The sequence below is a fragment of the Phaethon aethereus genome, assembly GCF_964289735.1.
Source record: "Phaethon aethereus genome assembly, chromosome: 1".
In the NCBI taxonomy this organism is placed as follows: domain Eukaryota; kingdom Metazoa; phylum Chordata; class Aves; order Phaethontiformes; family Phaethontidae; genus Phaethon; species Phaethon aethereus.
In genome coordinates, this window is record NC_138575.1 from 74746128 (window position 1) to 74773312 (window position 27185).

The 27185-nt window shown below is 39.2% G+C and overlaps 1 protein-coding gene across 7 annotated transcripts in view; it reads left to right on the forward strand.

Moving 5' to 3' along the window:
- SOX5 (SRY-box transcription factor 5) overlaps positions 1 to 27185 on the forward strand; it is a gene marked incomplete at both ends in the record, with an annotated part of 298722 nt that overhangs the window by 195134 nt on the left and 76403 nt on the right. For 6 of the 7 annotated variants that reach the window (XM_082010587.1, XM_082010589.1, XM_082010590.1 and 3 more), the window contains 2 exons: positions 3059 to 3179; positions 16794 to 16879. In XM_082010587.1, coding sequence (XP_081866713.1) covers positions 3059 to 3179; positions 16794 to 16879 — 207 coding nt within the window. Of the gene's footprint in view, positions 1 to 3055; positions 3180 to 16793; positions 16880 to 27185 lie in introns of all 7 variants that reach the window. The other variant, XM_082010588.1, reaches the window with a different exon arrangement.

Here is a 27185-nt window from a genome sequence, read left to right on the forward strand (position 1 = left end):
ACTGTGTGATGAGTTGACATCGTGGCAATAATATGTGTTGTGAAAAAACAGGCCCTTGGAAGATTGTATCATCCAAACTAACATCATAAAGTAGATAAGAAGTCATGAGGTGAAGTTGTAGCCCATTAAATCCAGTGGGAATTTTGTAAGGAGTTAAGCTACACTCTTCACCTTTAGGAAATTACAACTAAGAAGAGGTAATCACATAGAGAGGCTGGCAAGTGGAGAATCTTGACAGCTTATATGCATTTTTAGATTGTTAAAGATGTATTTCTTTTTATGGACATTAAGTCCATTAACAGAACAAATTGAAGGGCCTGAAAAATAGCGCTGATTTGCAGTCCATTGTGTTCAAATTAGAAATCCAGTATCAAGAAGTTACTGTCAAAAAAACATTGGGAAGTATATAAACTATATAACAAAAAACATTTGTGAGAGAGGTACCTGATGTAGTAATAGCTTAAAAAAAAAAAAAAAAAAAAAAAAGAGGAAAATACCCTTCATGTAAAACTCAGAAGGAGGGCCTGTATTCTGTGCCACTTGAAACAGTTGTATCCTAGCAATTCTAGGTAATAATAATAAACATGACAAAAGTTAAAACGTAGTAGTTAAATGAGCCATAAAAATGAAGAGTCTGTAATTTGTATCGTATTGTGTCAGGTAATCGGATTAAAATAAACTAATGTTTGCACTTGCTTGTATTTGGGAGAAAATGAAGTGTAGCTGTTTGAGTGGTGCTATATACATTCCAGCCTGGAATGAAAATCGCATTGTTTTGACTGCGTTATTTCTGTATCCATGCAAACCATCCTCATCACTCTATAGTTCTTACCTCCTTCATGCAACTGGGGTTGTGTCATTTGAAATTAGTGGGTATGAGGCCCCTCAGAGAGATAAAGAGGAGCAGCGATTTGAAAAAATGAAATGCAGCAGTCAGAGTTAAGAAGAAAGGGCATTTTCCTGGTAAATGTTTTCCTAAATGGGAATTTTTCAGTGTGGTGTTTTGCTCGTGTATTTGGCAGTCACTTGGAATCAAGTGCAGACTTGTGCTACATTGTGGGCTTGGCAATGACAATTTGTGTGTGTGTGGTGCTTTAGTTATATTAGCCCTGGAGGCAGAGTTAACACTTGCAGTGGGACAAGAGTATTTGCAGTCATCAGAGAACTTTGCAGTCAGCTTCAATAACATCACTCCATTTTTTTCACTTTTTTTTTAACATTTTTTTTGGCAGCAAAGCTCTTAGTAGAACCATCTGTCTTTCTATTAGTGTTTTTGAGTCCTGTTTTGAAGCTTCTTTGCTTGGCAAAGTCACTTTCATCCTTGGAAACCATTTAAAAAAAAGTTCTGTGGCTTTTTGCCGAAGAAGAGTACTATGCAAAAATTCCACACGGCTGTTCATTTTTGTTCTAAAAGAATACCGTTACTTTGTCTTTGTCTTAAAAAAACCAAAACCCCAAACAAAAAATAAACACATGAAGAAAAGGCAGACATTGGGCAGTTCTAGGGTGACTGAGTAGGGATAGAGAAAAAATCACATTTTATATCTTTTTTTTCTCCAGCAATCCAGTTAAAACTACGTACGTCTTCTAGCTGACAGGATCAGAATAGAAAGGAGAATGCTGAAGTAACAAAAAATGGATGAAGTTAGTCCAGTGAGTGGAGCTACATCTACTCTAGCTTCAGTCCCAGTCTTAATCTCCCACTGCAAGAATTTCCATCAACAGCGCTCTTGAACTCCATCCTTGCAAATTGTTTCAGACTATAAAGCTGCAGTCAGCACACACACAGGTGTTGACAGGTCCTGGCATAAATTAAGAGGTTACCATCCCAAATTTCGTATCCCTCTTCTGCCTTGTAACAGTGTTGGGCGAACCGAGACATCTCCTGTATCTTCAGGAGATTGAATTAAAATAAAATTAAGTCACGATGCTGTAGTCCAAACTGTGGCAGTCAAGGATCTGGCATAGTTTCTCTTTTGCCGGTTCTGCTATGCAGGCAATAATGAAGGGAGTAACACTTTCTTACGTCTCTGGCCAAAAAAGGTTGTCTATCAACACCCTAATTCTCCTTGTTTCTTAAGGCTACAGTCCACAAACTCGATTTTAGTCTTTGGTAACATATCTACCTCTGATGCCTCAGCTTTACAGTGCCATTAAAAATCCAGGTGACCTCTCTTAAAAAATGAGTCAGTCCCCCTTTACTGACTGATCTGGTCGGTACAGTGTGTTTTTTTAATTAAAATCAGCCATTTAACATTTTAATCTGGCAAACTTTTTGTTTCTGATCTGTGTGAAATATGAAGATGATGTCCATTTCTAGCAATTAAAAACTCTGACAGAACTGGGTAAAAGCAATAGTATTAGACGTTGTGCTATGGCCAACTTCCAGTTTTGATGACTAATTTCTGCATGTCTTAAGTCCCCTGCAGTATCCACTTACAATATAATATTTTCCATTTCCTGACTTGCATGGTTGTGTACGGTTGCTGTGCAAAGTTGAACCGCTAATGCTTCAGACATAGCTGTGTTTTATTTGTGAATAAAGTGTCTCAGCCTACTTTCTTACTGTCTCAGAGACTTTTATCTTTTCACATGTACAAATAAGTGCATGTATGTGGGCAGAGCAATAGTACTGACTGTGCTGTATGCCACTTACGCACATATTTGCACTTGTGTGTGTGTATCTTTGTGTTTGGGCTCAGTCAGGGTGAAAGCTACTGTCGGAAACAGAGATGTTGTTACATAGTGCAGTAAAAGAGAAGAAAAACCCACCTTGCAGTCAAAGAGAAGTGAGGCGTTATGGACTGGGGGGAGAATAATTAATTGGGATATAGGTATGCGTTAGTGGAATTTTTTTTATTTATTTTGGATTAATGTAATTCATATGAAGCGCTTTGGTAATTAAGATGGGACTGAGTAGTTGATGCTACTAGAACATCCCATTATGGAGAAGCATATTCAAACGTGACCTCTCAGATCAGAAGCAAGAGAAAGCACGTAAGCAGACGTTTTCCCCAGAAAAAATTCCACGTTTGATTTTCCCTCTCCTGTTCAGCAGGTCCAGGGTCAGCTGCCTCCATTAATGATTCCCGTATTCCCTCCAGACCAACGAACCCTAGCAGCAGCTGCACAGCAAGGATTCCTTCTTCCTCCTGGTTTCAGCTACAAAGCGGGATGCAGTAAGTCCTGTAGATTTTTTTAGCTGGAAGTGGGTATAGGGCACAGTTTCATGCCAATCTGTATAAAAGTATCACCTCTCTTGCCCAATGGACAAAGCCATTAATTTGCACAGATGAGTGTAAAATAGAGAATTAGTCGGTATCGGATGAGAAAAGATTGTCAGAGATGAAGTAAGTGTTTCAACGTAACAGCAAAATGTTTCATACAACAACTGGATTTATGCACCTTCCTTCTGGCAGACCTTTTTGACAAGTGAACATGCTCATGACCACACATACGTACATACGTCTGAAGAGAAGCTATTTGAAACTTCCCAATAAAACAGCACTGTTGTAAGAAAACATGCCTTTTCCCTGAAGCAGCCTGCTTACTATTTGTGAACTGAGGGCTTATTCTAGTCTCTTCCTTCACACAGAACTCACATTAATCTCTGTGGGGGTTCTGCAAAGAGATCAAAGATAGCATATGCCTTTCAGTTTGATGGACTAACACAAACTATGAGTATATTTATGAGAGCCTGACGCTAAAAAATATAGCATATACTTTTTTAATCTTTGAAAGTTTTGTATTGTTCTCTACACTCTCCAGATTTTTTTGGAAATTTTATTTAAGCCTTTAATAGGATTTCATGTTCCTGTCAACAGGATGATAATAAATACAAGTTAAAGAATAATTGAGGAACTCCATTTCCATGAACAGACTTAGCTAGAGAGTGAATTTCATAGACTTGTTTTTATGCATTTGTACTTGTATAACTGTTCTGACATCAGTTTCCTACTAAGTTATCTAGGACTTGCTTGTTCTACCGTTCTCTGTCTCTAGCATGGGTGTTTATTATGTCCATGTCAGTGTATCCATCTGTATCGTTGACTAACTCATGAATTCATGAGTTGTTTTGAGTTACTCAGCACTTGACACTGCAGCAGTTTCAGAAAATTAAAACATATAAAGATTCCTTTAGTTAAACTGGCTTAGCCCACAATGTCAGGTTCCTTTCCTTTCCTTTCCTGTAGTGTTGTAGATACAGTACTTGAATACGAACTTGAGTTGGTTTGGCCACTAATCCCTTTTCCTAATATTTTACAGACTGGGACCACTACTGAAAATTACTGTTCAAAACGCTTCACGTCCCCCAGCAGCTGCAGTGCCAAAGCATAGGCTCATTCACTTCTTCCATTGATTTCACACTCAGTCTCTCTCAAATGGGAGAAGTAGTGATTCACATTACAGAATGTTTAACTGAAAGACACATTGAATATGAATGCTACTGTAACTGTAGGCTTGGAAAAGGTCAGGAAAGCACCCTGTTAGATATATCTGGCAGATTAACTTAGTTCCATGTTAATGAAGTCTGGTTTGGATAGAAAGAGTTGAGGTTGGGTTTTTTTCCTTCTTTTTACTGCACGTACATTAACTGTAAGACAGTCCTATAGTTCCTCACATCCATGAAGAACATATGACATTGCATGTTTGTGTAACCTTGAAAATGAAAAAGAAAAAAGAGCAAAGTTGCTGCTGCTCCTGGCAGTCAGGCTTGGAATTAGCAGCATGCCAAGGTCTAGGACTGAGCAGAAGCCAGTGGAAAAAGACAGCTCTGTGTTTGTTGATTCCCTGGCATGTTTGACTGAATTTGACTGAGAAGCTGAGGAAAAGTGATAAGTAGTCCAAAGGATTTTTTCTTTTCACTCACAGTTTAGCATAAACAAAAAAGCATATACGAATTTAGCTACACCTAGAAAGCTTATTGCAATTAAAAAAGTAGCTGCCTTAAAACTGTAACATGTTCACATCAAGTAATGTTTTTGACAGGCCATTAAAACATATTTCTCCCACTTTTCTGCTTGCCTTTCTGTATATCAGTCCTCTTGGCAAAGATGTGGTAGATGTGGTAAACCAAAGAAAAGAGCTTTGGTTAAAATTTTCTAAAGCACCTGAGTGATTTAGGAGACTAGATCTTCATTTGAAGAGTGACAAAGGCAGAAGGATCTAAGTGTCAGGGATGTTTAGCAAATGTTTGTACTGTAGCCTTTAGTACAGTCACCTATGCTAGCTTGAACTGAGCTGAATTGGGTACCAGTAAAGCACTGCAACAGAGAACGTACAGCAGACTTGCTCAGCTTCTCAGCACATTAAATGCCTAACTTTCACCGAGTTTACTTTTGGATGCGAGGCCTTCCTATGACTTCTAAAGATCCCACTACTAGCATCTTTACCTGACTGCCATTGTATGTTTTAAATTTGGCTTTTGTACCTTATGAAAATGGAACCTCAATTCTACATCTTCCTGGTCCATTTAGAAAACCTGCCCTTTGTCTGGACCAATAGATTTTCAGAATTATTTTATATGGCTTGATTGACAGGAATTCTCTAGTGACGATTCTGTTATTTGCTAGCATTAACAGCCTGCACATAGGAACGATAAAAATCTCCATGGGACAATTCAGTTCCAGTCACAAATAACAAATAGCTATGAAAATTTTCATACACTGTTTCTGAATAAAAGGGAGATTTGAAAATTTGGGGGAGAAGGAAGAGGGAATTGTTATGGCAACCACTACTTTCATAACTAATGATGCTGAGTACCTTGATTATGGATACCCAGTTGGGTACACCTTCAGAGTGACATTTATACTCTTAATGTGCCCTGCCCCCTTGAAAGGTCAGATCTCCAAAAGAGTATCTGAAAATCAGCAGCATGTCGTCTAAGGCACTGCAAATTTCTAGCCAGTTTTGCTGTTGGTCATACCTGATGGCTGGGTTACTTGCCACCTTCTGTCTGCAGGCCAAGCCGCCGAAGAGGTAACTGCCTCCAATTGCCCATCCCTGTGCCTCTAACTTCTGACATACTGGCCAACCTACTTGGTTAAGCACTCCCTAACTTGCTTCTGTCCAGATTGGGACAGCAAGGACTTTCTGTTCAAATTGCGTGAACCGAGCTGGCTCATTTTAATGGAAACATGTTGGGAAGAGATTAAACAAGCTGCTTGGTCACAGTGGTAACCTTTGGCGAGGGGCTGTGATTGGAGGTGGTAGCCTCTTCAGCCAGCTCAGCTGCAGCTGTAAGAGAATGTGTGATCAAGCCTCAAGGTCAGTGAAAGAGAAAAAATAACGAATACCTAGGTATACTGCTATTTTTCTTTCATTCGGCTTAAATAATGAAACCAAACTAACTTATTCAACGCTCTCTGATTCACCTGTCCATGTTAGAGCAACGGAGGGTCAAATGTATGTCTCCCAGTGGTTTCAAAGAGTGTGTGCGGTAGGATTCCTCAGCCAGTGCTTCCCAGTGGACTAATGACTTACCCAGACAGAGGCTGTGGAAAGGAAGAGTACTGATTTCCCTACACATACTTCCTTTTCTGAGGATTTGACTGAAGATAACACAAAAATAGTCATAGCAGTTCATAGCAGGGCTCCATTTAGATTCATAGCAGATACCTGGAGAAGAGTAAAACAGGGCAAGAGTGTGCTGATACTTTGTCCCCATATGCTTTGTCAGATTCCAGTGGTTGGGCACTCAGGGACCTTGTGACCCAGCGGTGGCATCACTGTGTGAGAGCTATTCTGTCTGTTACTGATGTCGTGGTTTAGCCCCAGCCAGCAACGAAGCACCACGCAGCCGCTCGCTCACTCCCAGCTCCCCCAATGGGAGGAGGGAGAAAATTGGGAAAAAGCTTGTGGGTTGAGATAAAAACAGTTTAATAGGACAGAAAGAGAGAAGGAAGCAACAATGATAACAGCAATAATACTACCAACAAAGGAATGTACAAGAACTAGTGATGCCCAATGCAGCAATTGCTCACCACCTGGCGATCGATAGCCCGTCCCCCAGCAGCGATTCCCGCCACCCGGCTAACTCCAGTTTATGTACTGGGCATGACGTTAAAAAGTATGGAATATCTCTTTGGCCAGCCTGGGTCAGCTGTCCTGGCCGTGTCCCCTCCCTGCTCCTCGTGCACCCCCAGCCTCCTTGCTAGCAGGCCAGCACGAGAAGCTGGACTGTCCTTCACTACTTAGCAGCAACCCAAAACATCAGCACATTATCAACATTTACTCATCCCAGATCCAAACCATAGCCTCACACTGGCTTCTGTGAAGAAATCCAACTCTATCCTGGCTGAAACCAGGACAACTGAAAACGAAGAGGTTTCTCTGCTTGGGTTCCTACCTGATTGGAAACCTTCTAGAAGACTGAAATGCTCCAGAGAGTACAACAACATCCGTCTCTACTATGTGCACAGCAAATTATTCTCTTATACTTCTTAAAATATTTTGCAAAACAGGGTAAATACAGGGAGGAGAGGGACAAATATTTTCTCCATGGTTAGGTGGCAGGTCATGGTCTTTGGCTTCCAAGCTGAGGTAGTAAATTTCATTATCTTTCTTTTTCTCAGTAGCAGATCATGCTTGGGGGTGTCTTGGTTTTTCATTTTGTTTTGTTTTTTAAACAGATGGTTTGCATTACATAAGGGACAATTTACAAAAGTTGACACTTCCCCTTTTTTCTCTATGGCATATTGTGTGGTGGTAAAGCTGGCAGAGAAAAAGGGAAGAACTTCTATTAGGATTACATTTCTATTTGAGAAAAAGATTAATGATCTACGGTTCCAGTTGATTTTTTCCTCCATACCTAGATGTAATTGCATGATTTGTAAAATATTTACTATTATTTACAACCAAAACATTTTTTTATATGATAAAAATAAGTTGGCACTATGGGATGGACTATATTGTCCATGACTAGCAAGAAAAATACTGGTTACCTACTTACTTGCTACGTACGTGGTTATCCATTCACTGTGTCCTGTTTGGAATTTGAAGTATTTTGATTTTTATGCAAACATCTTTATATGTATTTTATGATATACATAATATGTAATATTTATATAGATGTGTAATGCAAATCTCTTTATAAAGAGTTGATGTCTCAAAGTGGGGTGTTAACTAAGTTTGTGACCTGTGCCATGAGCAGGTGTTAGGAGATCACCCCAGTATCCTAAGTATATGAATTGGCTTTAGCAGCAGGTGAGCTCCTCCTGTTTCAGCTGGTGTTGAAACCCAACAGAGCCCGATTACTGCATTTCCCAAACTGTGGCAAAGCTTCTCCTACATTTAGGCTATGCAGATTGGCTCAGGTCATTTAACCCTTCTCCTTTTATTCTCAGCCAGCATTCTTTAACCCAATCATTTGTTACCACTGCTATTATTAGTTCAGCTCCACTTGTGACACTTGCTAGATTATATACTTTATTCCCAACATTTTAGCAATGGTGAGTGAAATGCCAGCTCTGCTGAGGTCTGAGGAGCTGTTGCTTGTTGACTTCACTGAAGTCAGATTTCACACCAGATGATACAGATCTGCTAGGGCCACTCTTAGAAATAATTAGAATTTACTTAGAGCTAATTAATATTTGTGAAGTGTTTGAAAGTATAAAAACAGTGTAGTGATAGAAGAGGTTTTGTATTGCGCCCTTTAAAAACTGCATAGATCTGCCTCAGAGGAGGCTGCTCTTCAGTCGTAGGTAGTGTGATCCTTTTATTAATGCATATATGTATAGATTTGTATGTGGAATATTAAGGCATGATTGTCTCTTCTGTATAAGAGATAATAAAGGGAATGAAATAAAGATTTGGGAGGGCAAAGGGGCTGCTTCTGGGGACCTATTTACAGAAAAGGCAGAAAGAGTTAGGCTGAGCGCAGTGGTAGATTGGGTGTTCTTCAACAAATGTATGTAGCAGAACGCACCAGGACAGAATGCTTCCCCGTGCTTCTGTGATTCTGCATTTGCAGCATTGTTTACAATTAGCTTTCCACCAAAAGACACAGAATAGCCCAGACTTTCTACAGAAGATGGGTCCTCCCCAATTAATGGTGCTAAGTTAAGATTAATTTTGGAAACCGCACTCCATTGCTTCTTTAAGCATTTGACAATCACGTTAAAAAGGAAGTGAAATGTTGACTAGCCACTTCGGGCGGTGTGGTATGTTGTATCGGTCCTGAGGTTTTTCCATATGATTGAAGCAGTTGCATTACAGATCTTTTCTTCTCTGGAGGGTGAAGAACGACATACTTCGTTTTCTAAACTGAGGTGTGCAAGAAATTGAATTACATGGAGATTAGGGTTTGTTTTCTTTTCTCAGGAAACAATAGTTACGAAGTCTGTATATCTGCAAGTGGGATTTACTCCAGATATGTTTTCCAGGTTATTTGCAAATTCTCAGGGAAGCTTCTAGGTAGCCTTTATTTGCTGATACTCATGTTATTTTTATGGAACTATGCCAAATTTTGGAAACAAGATTTTTTTTTTTCTTTGCCCATTCCTCCTCTCCCCTGTGGATAATGTGTTGTAACGAATCATATTGTGTTCCCAGTCAGATGTCATCAACACGAGGTTTTCTGAAAGCGCTTTAATCACTATTTCAACCATATCCAATTGGGGGGGGGGGAAATCTGAATATACAATAGGTACATTGTATGTGTCTTACATATCAGCTCCTTGCTGCTGGAAGTGTTCTAAATAAAATAATGCACACAAAGTTATTGATGAAATATCTAATTACCTTTTAAAATTGGAAAAAATGTGTGAGATGAACAAGCCAAGCCTAATAAAATTAAAATATGCTGAATTTACTGTTCATCTATATTCTGAACAATAATTCCAATGTCCGATAAAAATGAAACTCTCAGTTAATTGGTTCCTCATACAGTACAATAAAATTAATGTTTAGGAGTTAAATACCATAAACTTCCTCAGGGAAATTTGCTGATCTATCTCTGTCTTTTAGTCAGTCACATGTTTCATTGTTTAATGGAGTATCATGTGGACTGTCTTATAATTTTTCTTGTGCTCAGTGTCCATGTGTCTGGCTTCTAAAGAGACTGAGCGCTAATTTCTGATTTAACTCTGTCAGCTGTATCAGCTGACATACAGGTCATTGACAAACGCAAAATCACAAGAAAAAAATATTGACATTGCTATGCTTTTATCAGAATGACAAAAATAGGAACCATGTGTTGTGAGGACCACATACTGTAGCTTCTTTATAAAGATGCTAGTCATCTTTAAGGGCTACTGTTTATGCTTTGGAAAAGAATGAGCATATGACTAAACCCTCATGTTCCCCCCAGGATAAGAAAAGAGTAATAGCATTGTGGATAGAAACAGCAAGAAGGAGGAATTTTTGGTAACAACTTTGCCTTTTAGCATACGTGAGAATGTGTCTCTTCTGTGATGCTGCAAATGCAACGGAAGGCATCAAGACTGCAAAAAATAACAACACAACTGAAGACTATTTGTAACTAAAAGAATCCCATAGCCCCTGATCTATGTGTGGCTTCTCACAATAATGCTAATAAAAGCAAAATAGACAAGCAAGATCATAGGGTCCTGTGAAAACAGGCTGGTAGTTTCAGTTCAGTTTCTAGGCCATAAAAGATAACTGGTGTTATGGCACTATTATCCAGAGCTGGGCAACCCAATAAAAGTCCTGATTTTTAAATTCATGAACATATACAAAGCTCTGTGGAAATACGTTGGCTTTCCTTGGCCCTCAGAGCTTTTGAATAACTGTCATTTATTCAACAGGTATATATATATTAAAAAAAATGGGTACCCTGAAAATCATAGGATTATTCTCATTGGAAGGGATCTCAGAAGGTCTGTATTCCAACCTCCTCCTCCAAGCAGGGTCATCTAGGAGATACGACCAGGTTCCTCAGGGCTTTATTCAGTCAGGGCTTGAAAACCTCCAAGGACAGAGACTGCACAACCCTGTTTTGACAGCCTGTTTCAACGTCTGGCTGTCCTCATGGGGAAGATCTGATCCTCTCTTGATTCACGTTACGTCCGTTGGCTCTTGTCCTCCAACCAAACACTGCCGTGGGGATCCTGGCCCTGTGTTGTTGGTCACCTCCTCGTAGGAATTGGAAGGCTGCTTTTAGGTCCTTCCAAAGCCATCCCTTCTGTAGACTGAATTGTTTCTCTAAAATACAAAATAGGCTAATCTCCTGTAGGCAGCACGTAGTCAGTGCTGTCCGGAACTATCCTCACAGAAAATCAGGGAACCAGTTTGGATTTCTTTTTGGAAGCCGCTGGTTTTATCTTCTTCATACTCCTTTTCTTATTTATCTAAATCCCTGAAGCCTAGAGCCAGAAGTCAGGGAACACTGCTCATGTCTTTCACAGCCTCCCGTTACTCTTACTGCATTCCACCATCGCACAAAAAAAGCAAAAGGAAAATGGTGATGAGGATGAGAATGAATGAATGGTGAGAAGAGATGCAATGGCTTACCTGTCAGTTAGCCATCGGCTGTGGTTATTCATTTTAAATATACATAAGGGATAAATTGAGTGTAAAATTATTGTGGCTTTTTGTAGAGCTTGTTCAAAAATGGAGGGAAGATAATGTAGAATTCCTTTTCATTCAACAGAATCTACTATAAGGAAATGTTTATTCTGGTATTTTTCATGGAATTTAGTTGAGCATACTGATTTTGGAAATTATAATTTAAGAAATTTTTTTTGTTTCCTACTCTTTATATTCTTTACACTGTTTTCTTTTTTCCTTCTCCTTCCATGACCTCCAACTTTTTTTACTTGCTGTCCCTGAAAGACCGGTAAGAAGAAAACAATAAGTTCAAAAAAATAATGGGAAATAAACCCCCTACTTCTCCTCTTCTGGTATCATTTTTTTAAAGATGAAAATTTCAGAAAAAAAACAGTGTGTTCTATTGTTTCATATAATCAGGTTCAACTTAAAAATCTTGTCAAAACATTATAATTTAACATTATCATGTAACTTGATTTATATAGCAAGTAAGACAATTGTGCCTGCTCTGAAGAGCTTGCTGCCTGTCAGGAGACAAGACAAGACACTAGGGGGGATTACACCATGAAGGAGAATAAATGAGATGAGTGACAGAAAAAGGAATACAAAAACATCTTAGGAGTTTAGGTGAACGGTGCAACACATATAATGTTAGCTCCTATGCTTTCTTTTCTCTTCTAAAAAAAGTCTTAATGCTTTTTAACTTACTAAACTCCTTTGATAAAATTTTGCAAAAACATATAAATGGTTTAAGAGCCACTGTTGTTATTTCCACAAGTATATAATCATTTACTATCCATGAGCTTGGTAGCTAGTAAGTTGAAAAATGAAGTTCCTAAGCACAGGGTTGGTTGTGGTTTTTTTGGAACAGGATGTCCACTTGGCTCTGTACCACAACTTACTTTCGCAGGAGTGTTTTCAGTGGAGGATGATAGGGAGAGTTCATAGAAAGCGTGGTTTAAAAGTGAATGTACTTCATGAAAAATCCTCTCATAAGCAAGATCTTGGAAGATTACTTTGGGCAAGGATGAAGGTGTGATTTGAAATTGAAAGAAGTTGCAGCGCATAAATTATCAGGAAAGAGGTTCTGGGTATGTTTGTGGAAGATGGACCAAAAGAAGATAGAGAAATAAAGAGTTGGCACAGAATTGAGGGTTCAGCCTTGCCTTCCTTCTTCCCTGAGCCACTGGCATTCTCCTTTGCTCACAGTGTGCATCAACACCTCTAACATACCCTGTCAGCTCCCCCAGGCTGACATATCCCATTCACTTCTTCAGGTGCTGTATCACCCGTACGTACGTCCTTCTGTGCTCTTTTCATGTAGTCAGTCACGAACAATTCTGTTCTTCCAAGTGATGTCGCCAAGTAGCTGGGAAAGAATTATATATTAGAGAAGAATATGTCAGCTAATGAAATAATTTTTACCTTGTTCTCACAATAAAAATCCCAGCCTTTGACCTGCTCCAGATTTTGCCATGTAGTATACTAAAGAAAACCACCACCAACAAAACTGCTCTCTGATGCATTGTTTGTAAGAAAAGTCCACACATAGCGAGAGGCAGTTTTGAACATGAAAGGACTCCAAAAATGTTTGTTTTGTAGCTGAACGATGCAGGGAGGTACACTCTTGCCTGCGTGCATTAGTAGATTAGTAGTGAATTTTGTAAATTGAAGTGTGGTATAGTTGGTTGAGTATTTATTGGTGTTTTCAGTGATGCAAACTTGTGAATGGCTTGGGAAGTATCTAATAACTGTATATCTTGCTTCACATTCCTGAAATGTTCCCAGAACTTGGGAAAAAAATGTAGCAACCTTTTATGTCTAAACCCAAGATATTTACTGAAGAAGTAATGAAACAGTTAAGACATCCATTTCCCAGACTTCAGGATTAACCAAAACTGCTCAGGCAAAACCTTCAGTCTGAGATGGGACTAAATTTCAGGACAATAGAAAAATGTGTCATGTTCTAGAGTAACAGCAAAGAACAAACAGGTACATATTTATCAGAGGAGACGTGAGGCCTTTGTTAGTGTTTTGAGGGGTGGCAGCTGCTCCATGTGATGCGAGTATGTAAGTGCTTGGCCTCCTCACTGGTAGAGGGCCTGGATCCTTCCCGGGGAAGGGCACTGTCTGAAGAGTTGTCTGTGAGATTTAATCTTGGCTTTTCCACCAGCCTGTTGAGTGACCCAGCGTATGGCACGGCGTTTGAGCATATTCCTCACTCTTTCGTGTTTTGTCTGCTGTGGACAGTAAGTGCCTCCAGACAGTGGTGATCTTTTGTTAGATATTGGTACCAGGGCAAACAGAGTGGACCGCCAGCCCTGATGGTGTCTCTGCTCATTATTGTACCTTCCTCCAACTTACCCGCTGCTCCTGTGTCTGTACCGTGGGAGCAGCAATGTAGATACGCTGTGTATGAGTGGCACTTGTGAAAGAGTCACAGGACAGGCAGGACATACTTTTCTTCATAAAAAGAATTGCTAAACCCCTACGATAAGCACGAGATAACAGAGGGTATTACCAAAGCATAACGTTGCAAAGATTGATGATAGGTTACAGAAGCCTTTCAGTTTTGTTTGTTGTGTATGTTTGTTAAAAGTATTTTGGAGCACTGGAAAATTGTAAAACCCTTTAAAGAGTGAACTAACAAAAAAAACAACCTGGTGGACAGGAGAGTCTAGCTCTGTACAGCTATAAACTGGTTTTAGGATGAATTTAAGTTTTTTCCTTAGAATTCTGAAAAACTACATTAGCGTGTGTTGGTGTAGTAGTTGCTTTCTAGCATGGTCTCCTAAAGAGTCCCAGAGGCATTACCTGCACCACCAAAGGCACTGGTTGTGACCATGCACATGGCCATGGGGTGTGCACATGGCCATGGGGACTTCAGCACGTTCTTCTCTCACAAGCATCCCTTTGATAGATCTACCAAATGAACTGTAAAGGATAGGAATTACCACAACAGATGAGGCTACGAGAATCTGCCTGGCTGTTTAGGAAGGTGAAAATAGTGTGATTTATGAATTAGCATGAGATTGTGGGAAGAGGGGCTGAGGCTTATACGTGTGTGGAGAGAAGAGGAATGTGGGGCAGCATATAGAAGTTAATCTTTTAATACATATGTTTTAATACAAATAATTCGTAACTAAAAATTTTAACGGGCTGTAAAACCAACATTCTAGTGAGAAACTTTTCCCTCGTTCTTTTCTTTGCAGTTGAGAAATTAATAATTTTGTATTCTCTCATGGCTGGTTCTTGAACAAAATGTCCTTTCCTGGAGAGGAGTCTTTCAGAATGATACTGGGATTAGCCTTTGAGCTACTAGTGATGTGGAAGCAGCTAAACACCATTCACCCTGAGTCTTTGACCACCATCTCTTTCTTCTCTGTGTCTTCACATGTTTAAGGCCCACTGCTTGGGTCACAAGATAACTCTCTAGAAAATTGCAAGTCAGAGGAATTTTTAATTCAGTCCATGATATGAAACAGAAAGTGGATGCCTCAGTTAAAGCAAAGTAAAATTGGGAAATGTGAAACAATGGCATTCTCTGGGAAAAAAACCCAAGCAAGTCAGCATATCTGTTGCTTATCAACAATAAATAAATAGAAGAGAAGTTGTGGCCTGGTGCTGGTGCAAGGACATTCATTAATGGGCATGCCTGGGTGGACCTTTAGATTCCCATTGCTTGGCTGGACAGCCTTGAAGGACTGAGGCTTCAGTCAGCAAATCATTATTTAAGAAATTTTTAAATATAAGCAGGCACGCTTACTGAAGTTAAATACCTGTTAAGATGCTTTGCCAGCCCAGATTTTTTCTGGTCCTCCATTTCTAGAAGTTCTGGTATTTAATTCCTAACAGAAGATCAAAACGTGTGAATGAAAATCACTTCTTTATGAAGGTTGCATTATAAAAGGAAAAAATAAACATTAGCAGTTTTACTGAAAGCGTACACACTGACACAGCTTATTTCTAACATTTGAAAAACATGAGGTAAATTTCTTTCCCTTTGTCTTCTGTTTCCTGTAACTTAGGCTTGATACCGTTATAAACTTTAATTTAATAACAGCTAATAATGATTGTACAGAACAGCCTGCATTGCCTTCTTAATTTGTCTTTTTCTTTCCCTAGTTCACTCAAAAAAGCACAATAAAGGAGGAAAACTTTTAGTCTACCTCTCTAATGAAATGTACAGGAACATTTAGGTAGCTTTTCCTTATGAAGTGTTCTGCCTTTTCCATAGTCTCATTTCAAATGGCTATTTTAATGCTACAGGAATCGTGCACACTGCCAGAACATAGGGACATACAGAAATGCTCTGGTGATCCTTATTTGGGTGGAAAGTGCTTAAACATTTTATTATTTGGAGAAGCAATACAATGCATGTGTGTATATATATATATAAAAATTTTTTAACCTGTTTTCTTAATAGTTTTGTTGATGGGCTAGTATAAAGTTTGTTTTAACAAGTCGGGTATGTAAGGAGTGACCAAAAGTGAGCGCTCCGTAACATTAAAACATGCCTGTCTCCATCGTGATTTTTGCCATCTGAGGTGATTTTCCTTTATAAACGCCTGCAACTTTTTCTTAAACCTTTACTGGAGCCCTTTATCTCATTCAGCAGTTAGCACTTCTTGCTAAAGCTGAAGTAGTTTTCCCTCAGAAGCAAAAGTGAACCACAAGTCATGGTGTGGAGTTGGCGCAGGAATTTCGGAGGCTCCTGTCTGATTTACGTAACTTTGCACGCTTTCTCCTGTTGTAGGATCAAACTCTGAAACGAAAGCAAGATTTTTTTTTTTCTCACCTAAAAGCAAGGGAGTGCCGTTTCTCATCTGTGTGAGGCTCAGTTTACTAACAGTGAGCAGAGTTTGGTTAACTTCATATTCTGGACAAGCTTGTAAATTTGTCCCCTTCTAATGCTGTGATCTTATCAAGGTTGTACTGTTTTCCTTTTCTTCTCCTCCACCCCCATCTTCTTTCTTTCCTCTTTTTTTTCTTTTTTTTTTTGAAGTGCAGCCTTCTGATCAATGTGCACTTTTTTTTCCATTTCCCTAAATACATCATGAAAAAGGATGAGGTTTCCGCCTTAATTGCTTGTGCCTTTTATTCACATTCCTCTCTCAGCCAGAATTGTGAAAAGAGTGTTAGTAAAAGGCTGCACAATAGAGCTTTTCATTAGGCCTCAACAAGGCACACAAAAGAAGGCTTTTGGAAAGAGTGAATGCAGGACTTTAATTTGCAGGTGGAGAGTAGATAAAAGGTGCTGACGCCTCTATTATTCTCTTACTTAGGTGACCCTTACCCTGTTCAGCTGATCCCAACTACCATGGCAGCTGCTGCCGCAGCAACACCAGGCTTAGGCCCACTCCAACTGCAGGTAAGTCCGAAAACAATGCAGAAGAGGCAAAGGTTAAGTAAATATGAAAAAACAGTTTTCTCTTCCATTTGAACGCAGTGCAATTAGCAGGGGGTTTGGTCCGCTCCCTTCACGTAAAATTTGCCTCTGAAGCAAAATAATCGTCGAATCATACACGTTTTCCTTTACCTTGAGGGAACTTTTTGTAACGCGTTTTTGTCTTTATTGTCAATTTAACTACTCTTAGGTTTGTACTTGAAATTTCTGCAGAGCAGTATGTTTGCTCGTCTGTTCCGATAGATGGTTCTGGTGCAGGCTGTGAAGGCTGGCTAGGTGTAAACCGGCAAAAGGAAACACATTGCTGGCCGAAAGGCTCTGTCCTGACAAGCACTTTTAAACTGCTTAAAAGTCGCTTAACATGATTATGTCCTTTTAGGCTGTAAGCTCTTCAGAGCAATGACTGGCCCCTCCTACAGCATTTTATAGTAGCCAGCACGTTTTAGGCACTGCTGTAGTGCAGATAATTAGTGATTATACCAATTTAACATAGGCAATTAGAAAACAGGTGGGAAGATACTGAAGAATGTTTTTTTGAGCTACGTTAAAGAGTTGGCCTGGTAGCCAGATGTATCTGGTTCAAAACTCCCAATATCATTCTAAATTTTGTAGGTATTAGGGTGTCTATGGGTCCTAATGATAGCCGTGCAGTTGTTCCTCAGGTATTCCTGATTAGCCCTGCAACCCATGTCAAGTCAGTGGAATCAAGAAAATGTGATGTCCATTTCCACAGTTTGAATTTTGTTACCTGCCATGTGTGCTTTGCTGGTAGGGTGGCACTGGGTAAAATTTCGGACTAAAATGAAATCAAGATGCAAACCATCTCTAGTTCTGCAAAATCTGGATTGACATTCTTTTGTAGAAACAAAAAAAAAATTCCCATACTCTCCATTGCTAATTCGTCTCCCCGCTCATTATTATTTGCCAAGTCACATGGAACCGCAGAGTTTTATACCTGCTTGGAAAAGCTCAGCATTTATAAACAGTACATGTAAAATGCATTCTCAGACTCAGCTTGGCCAGCGTCAGTATGAAGTAGACTCTCTGCAACATCAGATATTTCAGTTGTTTGGCCAGCATACGAGAGCGTGGGACATAGTTCTGGGGAAGATTTTTTTTTTTATTTTAACACAGCCAGCGGAAGTTAGCTGAGTTTCACAGAAATAGCTGCCAGTGTGTAAGCTGACACATTCCATGCACCACAGAGGTTAATACATTCATTCCTATTGTGCCTTTGTATGAAAAGCTACAGTCTGTGTGTTAGTTTCTGATTCTGTGAGTTACAAATAGCGTAGGCGGCTTAAGGATCATGGGAGCCATAAAAGTCATCCCTCTGAAATGGATTTTGAGGAGTAACGTCAGGATTGATAAAGTGCTTATAATAGCCAAACACACATGAACACACATGTGGAAGAAAGCGAGGAAAAAAAGGGAATACAAAAATGGAGCTAGCTAGCAATGAGAAAATAGAGGCTTGAGTCTAATTCTCCTTATTTTTAGAGTCATTCAAGCTAGTCCTAAAATAATGCATTGGTGCTCCAGTAAGTTGGGAGGACGGTTCGTTTCAGGACCGTCGTTTGGGCTGTATCTCTGCATGCGGTGGGCTGAAGTATTCTGATTAAAATAAGCTTTATCAGAATGGCAGTTTCCTTATAAAAAGGTGGGCTTTGTGCAAATGTGGCTGACTTCATAAATATATTAAGATGGGTTGAGGTTGTGGAAAATTTGAAAACCTCAAAGGCCTCTTGTTTCTGTGCAAAGGAGAACATTGAAATGAAAGTATTAACCAAATTCGCCTATGTTGTTTTGCTACATGTTATTTAGTTTGGAATTAAAGGGAGAGTTTGGCAGCCAGTCAGTGGGAGAGGTTCAGATTACTGACTCTGTAGACTCCTTCAAATCTTTCAGACTTCATCTCTAAAGGTACATATATGCTGGGAAAAAAATAAAAGTTGTCTTTCTTCACGTCTTAACAGTGATTTTTAGCTCTCAGCACAACCTGTCTAATAGAAATTGGGCATGCCTCTTAATTTCTGGTGCCATTTGAAAGAGTCAGACGGGCTAGATGTGCTTTGAGAAAGGTTTTATCATATAGTATTTAGAATGGACTGTCACCCATGCTGACATGAGTGGAGCTGAATCTAGTGTAGCTGCTGGCCTGGAAGGATTGTGCCTTCCAAACTCTGTTCAAATCCAGTTTAGCTCAGTGATGACTGTCTCTTCAGTCATGAAGAAACATTCATCATGTTTCTCATGAAGAACTGGTCCAAAGCCACCTTTAAATGGCATGAGTGACTGTGCAGCCATTACAGTCTCTTTCAAGGAGGAATTCTTACTTCAGACGTTCCCCTACATTACATATAACCATAGTGTTCCCTACAAACCCTCTGTCATCTGGTCGTCAGACAGTACAAGGTCAGAAAAGTACAATGTTCCTTCTTTTCTTCTTTTTGTATCCTCCCTATCACTCATCTTTCAGGCTTTGTATACTAAAAGCAGTAGTTTTCAGGGGAGATCAAAGAACCTGACACAATGCTTGGTTTGTTGCTCCCAGCAGAATTTAGTACACAACGTTATCTTAGTGAAGACAAAGCCAAGGAATTTTTCTTGTTTGTTTGTGTAGCGATAAACATGCCTTTGTTATTTCATTAGCGAATTTTAAGTCGGGACATGGCTTTAGTAGTGTACTGTGAGATCAACAGGAAGTGCTTTTTTATCCCTGGTTGTCAAAATTTAATTTACTTTTTGTAAATGAAATGCACACTGTATTTATAGAAGAACAGCTAACACCTGATTATTTTCCTGTGGCAAAGATACTCTTTGTCAGTGAAAATGTAATCTCATTTTGAAATGTCCTGTTGATTCCTGCTGACGGGTTCGTAATCTGAAGCCCTCCATTTCTCTCCCTGCCTTTGAGTCCGCACTGGGGTATACAGATTCTGTCATCTGATATCTGCCACAGTTAGCCATACCTGATTGCCTTTATTTCCAGTATCCACAGAGAGACTAATGACTCAGTAAGAATGGAAGTTAAAACTTACATTGTTAGATGTCGCAACAGGAGTAGATGGATGGGGCCATGCTGGAGAAACTGTAACTAACACGATGCATTCTTGAACCTGTCCTCTGAGGAAGAACTATCTATCAGCCCTGCATTTTCAGTCATACCCACATTTAATGACATAAATGCCACTTGAAAAAAAGGTTTTAGCTTTCCTCTGTTAATGAGAAGATTCAGTCCCCAGCACTGTGTGAAGTGTCTTTTAAAAATACACCCTCATTGCAGTAAAATGCCTCTTGGTTAACACGCGACTTTCTTATGTTGGTGTTTCCTCCTGTAAATTTCATATGGTCTTGCCCTTCAAGAGTGATATAGCATGGTGATTCTGTTCCGGATGAACAAGAACAAAACTGAACATAGCCTTGCCACTGTGTTTTACTGGATAAGGCTAATGAATCAAAAGTACTGCTATATGCCTTATATGAACATGATGTTTTCCTATGTGGTTCAGCAGATGAGGGAATGAAATACCTCCATCTTGAAGATCAACATTCAAAGCTGTAAGCATAGATATCATGTGACAAGTTTTTACACGAAGTAAACTGAAGTGATTATGCTAATACCGGTCATCTTGGGCATAGCTAGTATCAAATAGATGTTTCCAGAAGTCTGAGCAAATTCAGTATAAAATGATATCTGGTGGTTTCTTTCCGGAGAAAAAATAATTCCCGAATGCTTTCTGAGCATTAGGAAACAAAGGACCTGATTGCCTGATCTGAAAATTGAGAGGAATCTGCACCATTGGGAGTGTGAATGGTTCAGATATCCCAGATTGTTTGTTTGATAACCAAATAGTGACAACGACTGTTTAATTGGCACTAATACAAATGCTGTATATACCCATAACTATATTGAAAGATAATGCTGGATATATGACAGCTGCCCGTGTGGTGTTACTGTATGGACATTTTGTGTCCTGTCAAAACAGTATAGTAGTCTGATGTAATACAGACTTTCTTCAAACATCTGCTCTTGGAAAAACACCCCAAAAAGTTTTGAGTGCCCACGTTTAAGGTCAATTTTTTTTTTCTTACTACAAACCTGTTCTTTTCAGTGGTGTAGGAATATGCATACCAAGGACTGAATTTCAATGGAATTTAGCATACATAGTCTGGACCACATTTTTAGAAGAATCTGGGCCACATGCAGGCACTGACGTAAGTGGCTAGCTTTTGAGAAAAGTTAAACCCATTCAGAGTTTAAGCGCTTCTCAAAGTTCTCCATCTTGCTGTTATTTAGAAGTCTGACTCATTACAAATCTTCCTTTGGAAAACCTTGCTTCTAGATATCTTAAGGGTCACATAATCATCTCCATGTTTGTTTTACTTGAAGGAAATGGAAAGGATAGGGCTATTTAACAAGTATACAGTAACTGATCAGAAGGTAGACTGTTCCAATGGTCATATGTCATAAAACATCTGTGCCTATGAAACAAAAATAAAGCATGAGAACTGCCTTCTCAGTGAGATACCTTTTTTTTTTTTTTTTTTTTTCCTTACATACTAGCTTCCTTTTGGCTTCTGCACCGTTGCAGGGATGAGCTACATCTCTCCCCTTGCCAGTTCAGGTTATTTCTCTGAAATATCTCCTTAAGTTTCATTTGAAATGTTGCTGATGATAGATCTTCCTCTTGCTCTTGAAGAGATGAAGCTATATTTTCATGCTTTAATTGTCAAGCACTTTTTTTTTTTTTTTTGGCATATCTCTTTCTGATTTCTTACGAAAATCTGTAGACATAACTAGTTTTGACCAGATTAAACAGTTGGCCTTCCAGTGTTACAACACCTCAAATCTGTGAAGGAAGACACTGAAAAAACTATATGAACACTGTAGTGATACATCTGAATACTGACAGCTTGATTCTTTCTTTGTATTGGGGAGCCAACTTGCAAGAGCTGCAAAGACATATGAATTATTTCTGATTGAGAAGAGAAGTCTGATGTCCCATTATTGTCTCTACGGAATGTAGCCAAGAGATGGCAATACTTTATCCATTATTCATTTAGTCTGCAATTTACATTCATGACTTCTTTGGGATATTACTATAACCAGTTCTTTGATTACAAGAAGGTAAACCATTTCTTAGCAGTGCAAGGTTATTCCTTCTATTTGCTGGGCAGTGTCTACCTTCAAATACCATCTAAGCTGGCTTTTCAACAGTGAGAGTCAGTAGCCTTTCACTGTTTGCTTTTCTACTTTACCTGTTCTCATTAATAGGACTCTGACTTAATTTGCAGGGAATGAGTCATTAGTGCACAGTTTAATTACAATATTATAATATGCACGCAATCCACTTAAACATAAAAAAGTAGAATTAGGTTTTCACTGTGAGCACACACATCTGGGGAAAAAAACAGCTAAGTACATGAAAAGCGACATTTCTCATTAGCATAATCAAAAGATGGCAGTTGTCCATCTGCCATTAGCTCAGTGTATTGCTATGCTGTTTCTGATGGCCATCACAAATAGTGATAATAATAGGAGTAATAAAAGAATGTAATATGTATACATTTTTGTTGGATGACCTTTTAAATAGTATTTAAAATTGCTATGTTCATGCAGATTCTATATTCCCTAGTTCTGTCCACCAATTTTTTCTGGCTTTGTAAGTGAATGTGTTGGCCACTAGATATTCGCCACCTGTTCTGCAAATGAGTAGCCAAGATGGCCATTTTAAAAAGAGATCACTGAAGACTAAGGTCCAGTTCTTCAGCTAGAAAAAAGGGGCATAGTACTCTTCATGTAAGTGAAGCCACAACCGTCTAAACAGGCTGAAGATCTCTATGTGGGTGTGGGGTAATTTATCTTCAAAAATTTGAACTGAAGTATTAGTGATGATGTTCTTCAGAGCTCTCATATCTTCACAAGCAAGGATCATTTTAAGGCTCTCCTGAACAAAAAGGCTTAGCAGACGTATATGGAAGTAGTCACTGCTTCTAGGTCATCTCGTGTGAAATAGCAGGGTGAAGTTTATTGAAACAAATACGTATACAGCATTTGTATGCTGATGAATTTTTTTTTAATGTATGTTTTATATTGCATCATTATTAATTAACTGCCTCTGCCATTTTTATCTAACTATGATCCCTTATGTCACTAAGGCAAATTGATTTTCAGGAATGCATTGATAGGACAAGGGTTAATGGTTTTAAAGTAAAAGAAGGTAGATTTAGACTAGGTCTAAGGAAGCAATTTTTCACAATGAGGGTGGCGAAACACTGGCACAGGTTGCCCAGAGAGGTGGTAGATGCCCCATCCCTGGATTCAAGGTCAGGTTGGACGGGGCTCTGAGCAACTGGATCTAGTTGAGGATGTCCCTGCTCATTGTAGGGGGGTTGGACTAGACCTTAAAAAAGGTCCCTTCCAACCCAAACTATTCTATGATTCTATGATTTTAAAATGTTTGTAACACTGTGTAAGGTGTGGGGTGAGGGGCTATTGATTGCCAAGAGCATTTTTGAGTAATCCCCATGTTTTTAAATGTAAGAAGTTCCTTCCAATTAACTCAAAAGCAAGCCTCACAACACCAAGATGCAACTAGTCTCACTTTTGGGATACCTGCTGAGAGCTAGAGATTGTGATAGATTGTGTAAAAGCATGAACCACAGAACATATCAGCTCAAATAAATCTTGCTGATGGTGGGTAAATGTGCTTTGTAGTTGGCGTCTAAATAGCCCATACTTGCCTTTGATATATTCTTATACAATGTTATGGGTAAACTCAATATATTCTATCAAAAAAGATTTGAATGAAAACCTTGATCACATCATTTCATCGGAATCCAATCAATTTACAAAAGACAATCATTATGACAGACAATATATAAATGCTTTGGATTTTATTGAGCACTGTGAGTGTCTGAACATACGCACAGTGGACATTTACAGGCAGTAAATACACATGGTAAAATAATATCATGGCTACTCTGTGGGTTGTCAGATTATAACACCCTCCCCAGCCCTCCAGGGGAAAGAATTAGCAGTGGTAGCATATTCATTTTATCTAGATTAACAGTTCTTTCTGCATAACTTTCAGATTCCATCCATATCTATGAAAAATGAAAAAGACTGAAAAATGACCAGCCTATCTTCCTTCCAGTTGTAACTCAGGCCTGCTGTTTGCTAGCAGACCTCTGTCTGCATGAGTGAGTTTTCTTGTAGGTTAAAGAGACTGAATTCCCGCTTCCCCCTCCCTCCGACCCTGAGCCTGCAGGGCAGACAGACAGAAGCACACATATGATTAATACAGCACAGCTGCAGTAGTGAGTCATTTGCATATGTATTAATAGAGGCAAAAACAACAATTCAATTACATACAGAGACATTCTGCATACTAAAGAACATATGCAAATAGCCTGGAAAAAGTGCAGCCAGCGTTTCCTCCGACTTTCCTGAGCCCATATGGGCTAGCATCAGAGCCTGGCAGTTTTCAAGAAATCCCCTTTAGGAAGAACCTGTTACAAGATGCTTATACAGCATTACTCCTCCTCCCCTCACCCCCTGGGTTCCCAGAAGGCGTTTGACATTTGGACAATGGAAATAGCACAAGCAATGTCTTTTCCATGTTATTTCGTATTTGCCAGCCTTCAGCTTCATATTGTTGTCTCTTTACATATAAGCCCCAGCATGAAGAAACCCAGTCCTTCAGCTCATCTTCCATTTGTACATATTTATTCTATTTTTCTTTCTTCTTATCTCTTGTCTTGTTTCCATTTTCCTTTGTGTTTCTCTGTCTCAAGCTTTCTCTTATCTTCATGACTTCTGTGAATTAGAAAAAGATGACCATTTCTGTGGCTTTTTCTTGTAGTGACCTTAAATATCTCATAATAGTATAATTCAGTGATTTTCTGCTAGGGGGCCATTAAATAGTTTTAATGGGTCTGAAAGGCGACTCAGAAAAGTTAACCTGTTGTATATAGACTTTTATAATGTGATACATTGGTCTTTACTAAGAAGAACATTGTGGTGTTCTCAAACCAAAAAGGTTGAAAATCACAGGTATTAAGTAGTGGATATTACAGGTGATGGCAACCTTCATAACTGGTACAGAATCTGATTCTAATAGTAGAAACACTGTCTCTAAATCTCATGGGAATTTGATAGGCAATAGTTTTGAGCATCTTTCAAAAGCAGGTTGAAAGTATTCCAGCATTGAAACTTAGCTTAAGTAAGCCTTCCTTATATTTATAGTAGCCTATAAATAGTTTAGTTAGCTATAAGTTATTCCTTATGTTAGTGTTATAACTAAAACACCAAGTATACTAGATGGGTGTACTTGGTATACTTCTTCATGGGCACCATTCACACACTGTGATACGCAACAAAATATTAGGCCATGATCCGTACCCAGTACACTAATTTCTAGAAAAATGTGACATTTGACGTCATCCTTTATAGACTAGATAAATAAAGCTCTATTTCAACTTGAAAAGAGATAAGAAGTCACTAAAAACTTTTGTAAACCTGACAAAGCCTTTAAGATGCCCAACTGTCTTGTTCGGGTGGCAACCCTCTGTGTTTCAAGCAGTCTAAGTTACTGGCCATTTGTTTCAAACATCTCTGCGGTGTGAGTAGGGAAAAATAGGTCATGCAAGAAAGAGTGCGTAACTGTCTGGCAAGCAGACTTGCGAGGTCAGGTCATCCTTAATTTCTTTTCTCTTGCAAAAATGTTACACTTCTTTCTTTTTGGGGTTAGCCTGACAGACGGAAGCAGATTACTCCTTCATTATTTATAAGGCATTAATTTTAGATGAATATTGCTGAAGTAACTGACATCGTAAGTAGTTTTAGCAGCCAGCAGAAGAGCCTGTTTGCAGATTGGAATATGACAGTCTTCACTTACACAATGTCCTGTCTAGGACAAAGTCTGAAGTGTATGAAAGAAGAGAAAACTCGAGGAAGTGGAGGCTTATATATCAGCTAAGACTTTGTTTATTCTTCTGTGCAATATAACTGGGACTTTGAATGGTTGGAATGATGTTGTCCATGTGATGCGTTCAACCAGCTGCGAGACAAAACCAGTGTCAAAATAGCAGCAATGACAACACCTGCCTGCCAGAGTCTGAAGCCTGGAGCAGGGGGGAACGAGCAGCTGAGAAGTGTCTTACACTGCCCCGAAGTAGCTTCTGTTGAGAAAGAAAAAAATAACCACCTTTGTACATATACCTTGAGGTAACCAAAAATGATGTCTCCCTCCCTACATTGGCAACGGAGCAAACCTGTGAGGTTTCACAGAACGTGGTGTTTCGTGGCTTACATTCATTTGGAATTAATTCTCCCTGGAAAGGTTTGTATGAAAAATCTGGTGACAACACCAAAAAAAATGTAATTTTTTTTTTTTCTACTTTGTGCCCTTTGCACATTCCAGACACTGGGTGTTGAAATAGTTGGCTTACGCTACTGGTTTTCCTATTATGTTGTTTGCTCTTTTCAGAGGGATGTTGCTGAAAAGAAGATTATATAATCATGCAAATAAGATTGTATAATCCTGAGCAAATGGTTCAGGGGGGCGGGGGGAGACAGACAGAAAACCACACCGAGTGGGGCTTGGCTGGCTGCGGGGACACTCGCTCTGAAATCATAAACGAGGGGGTTATGGGCCTCCTGTAAAACATGAAAGCTGCAGTCAGACTACTGAATTGTTCTGGATATTTTTGGAATTCATTGTCTTCATGCTGAGCTCTGCCATTAGTGTGTATTTACAGTGCCTCGGCAAAACGTCGTGACAGACAAACACACAGGAAAACTGCAAATCACTAGCATGCACACTCTTCAGAGCTTGCAGAACAATGCTTCAAATAACAAATAACAACAACAAGAAAAGCTGACTTACACAAAACTAACTACTTACTGACACTCACTCACTCTTTTAGGTCCATAAATCAAATTACGACATTTTACACATCCCAAAAGTTAACACAAGAGAATCTCCCTTGAAATCTTGCTGGCTTTGTTGTACCTAGGTCATATGACATGGTTTGTTGCTAGATGCAGATCAGTATAATATATGAGCATGTAAGAATTTCAATCTATGTCTCATTTCTTACTACAGTCTTGTTTATGCCAGTTCTTTTTTCTCCAAAATTTTAGGTCATTTCCAGTTGACAAGGCAGAATGGGATAGAAATCAACAAACAGCATAGCAAATGCGTACACGGAGAGGGTATCGCTGGCCAGTGATATAAATTGCATGCAACAAGAACAGTGCAAT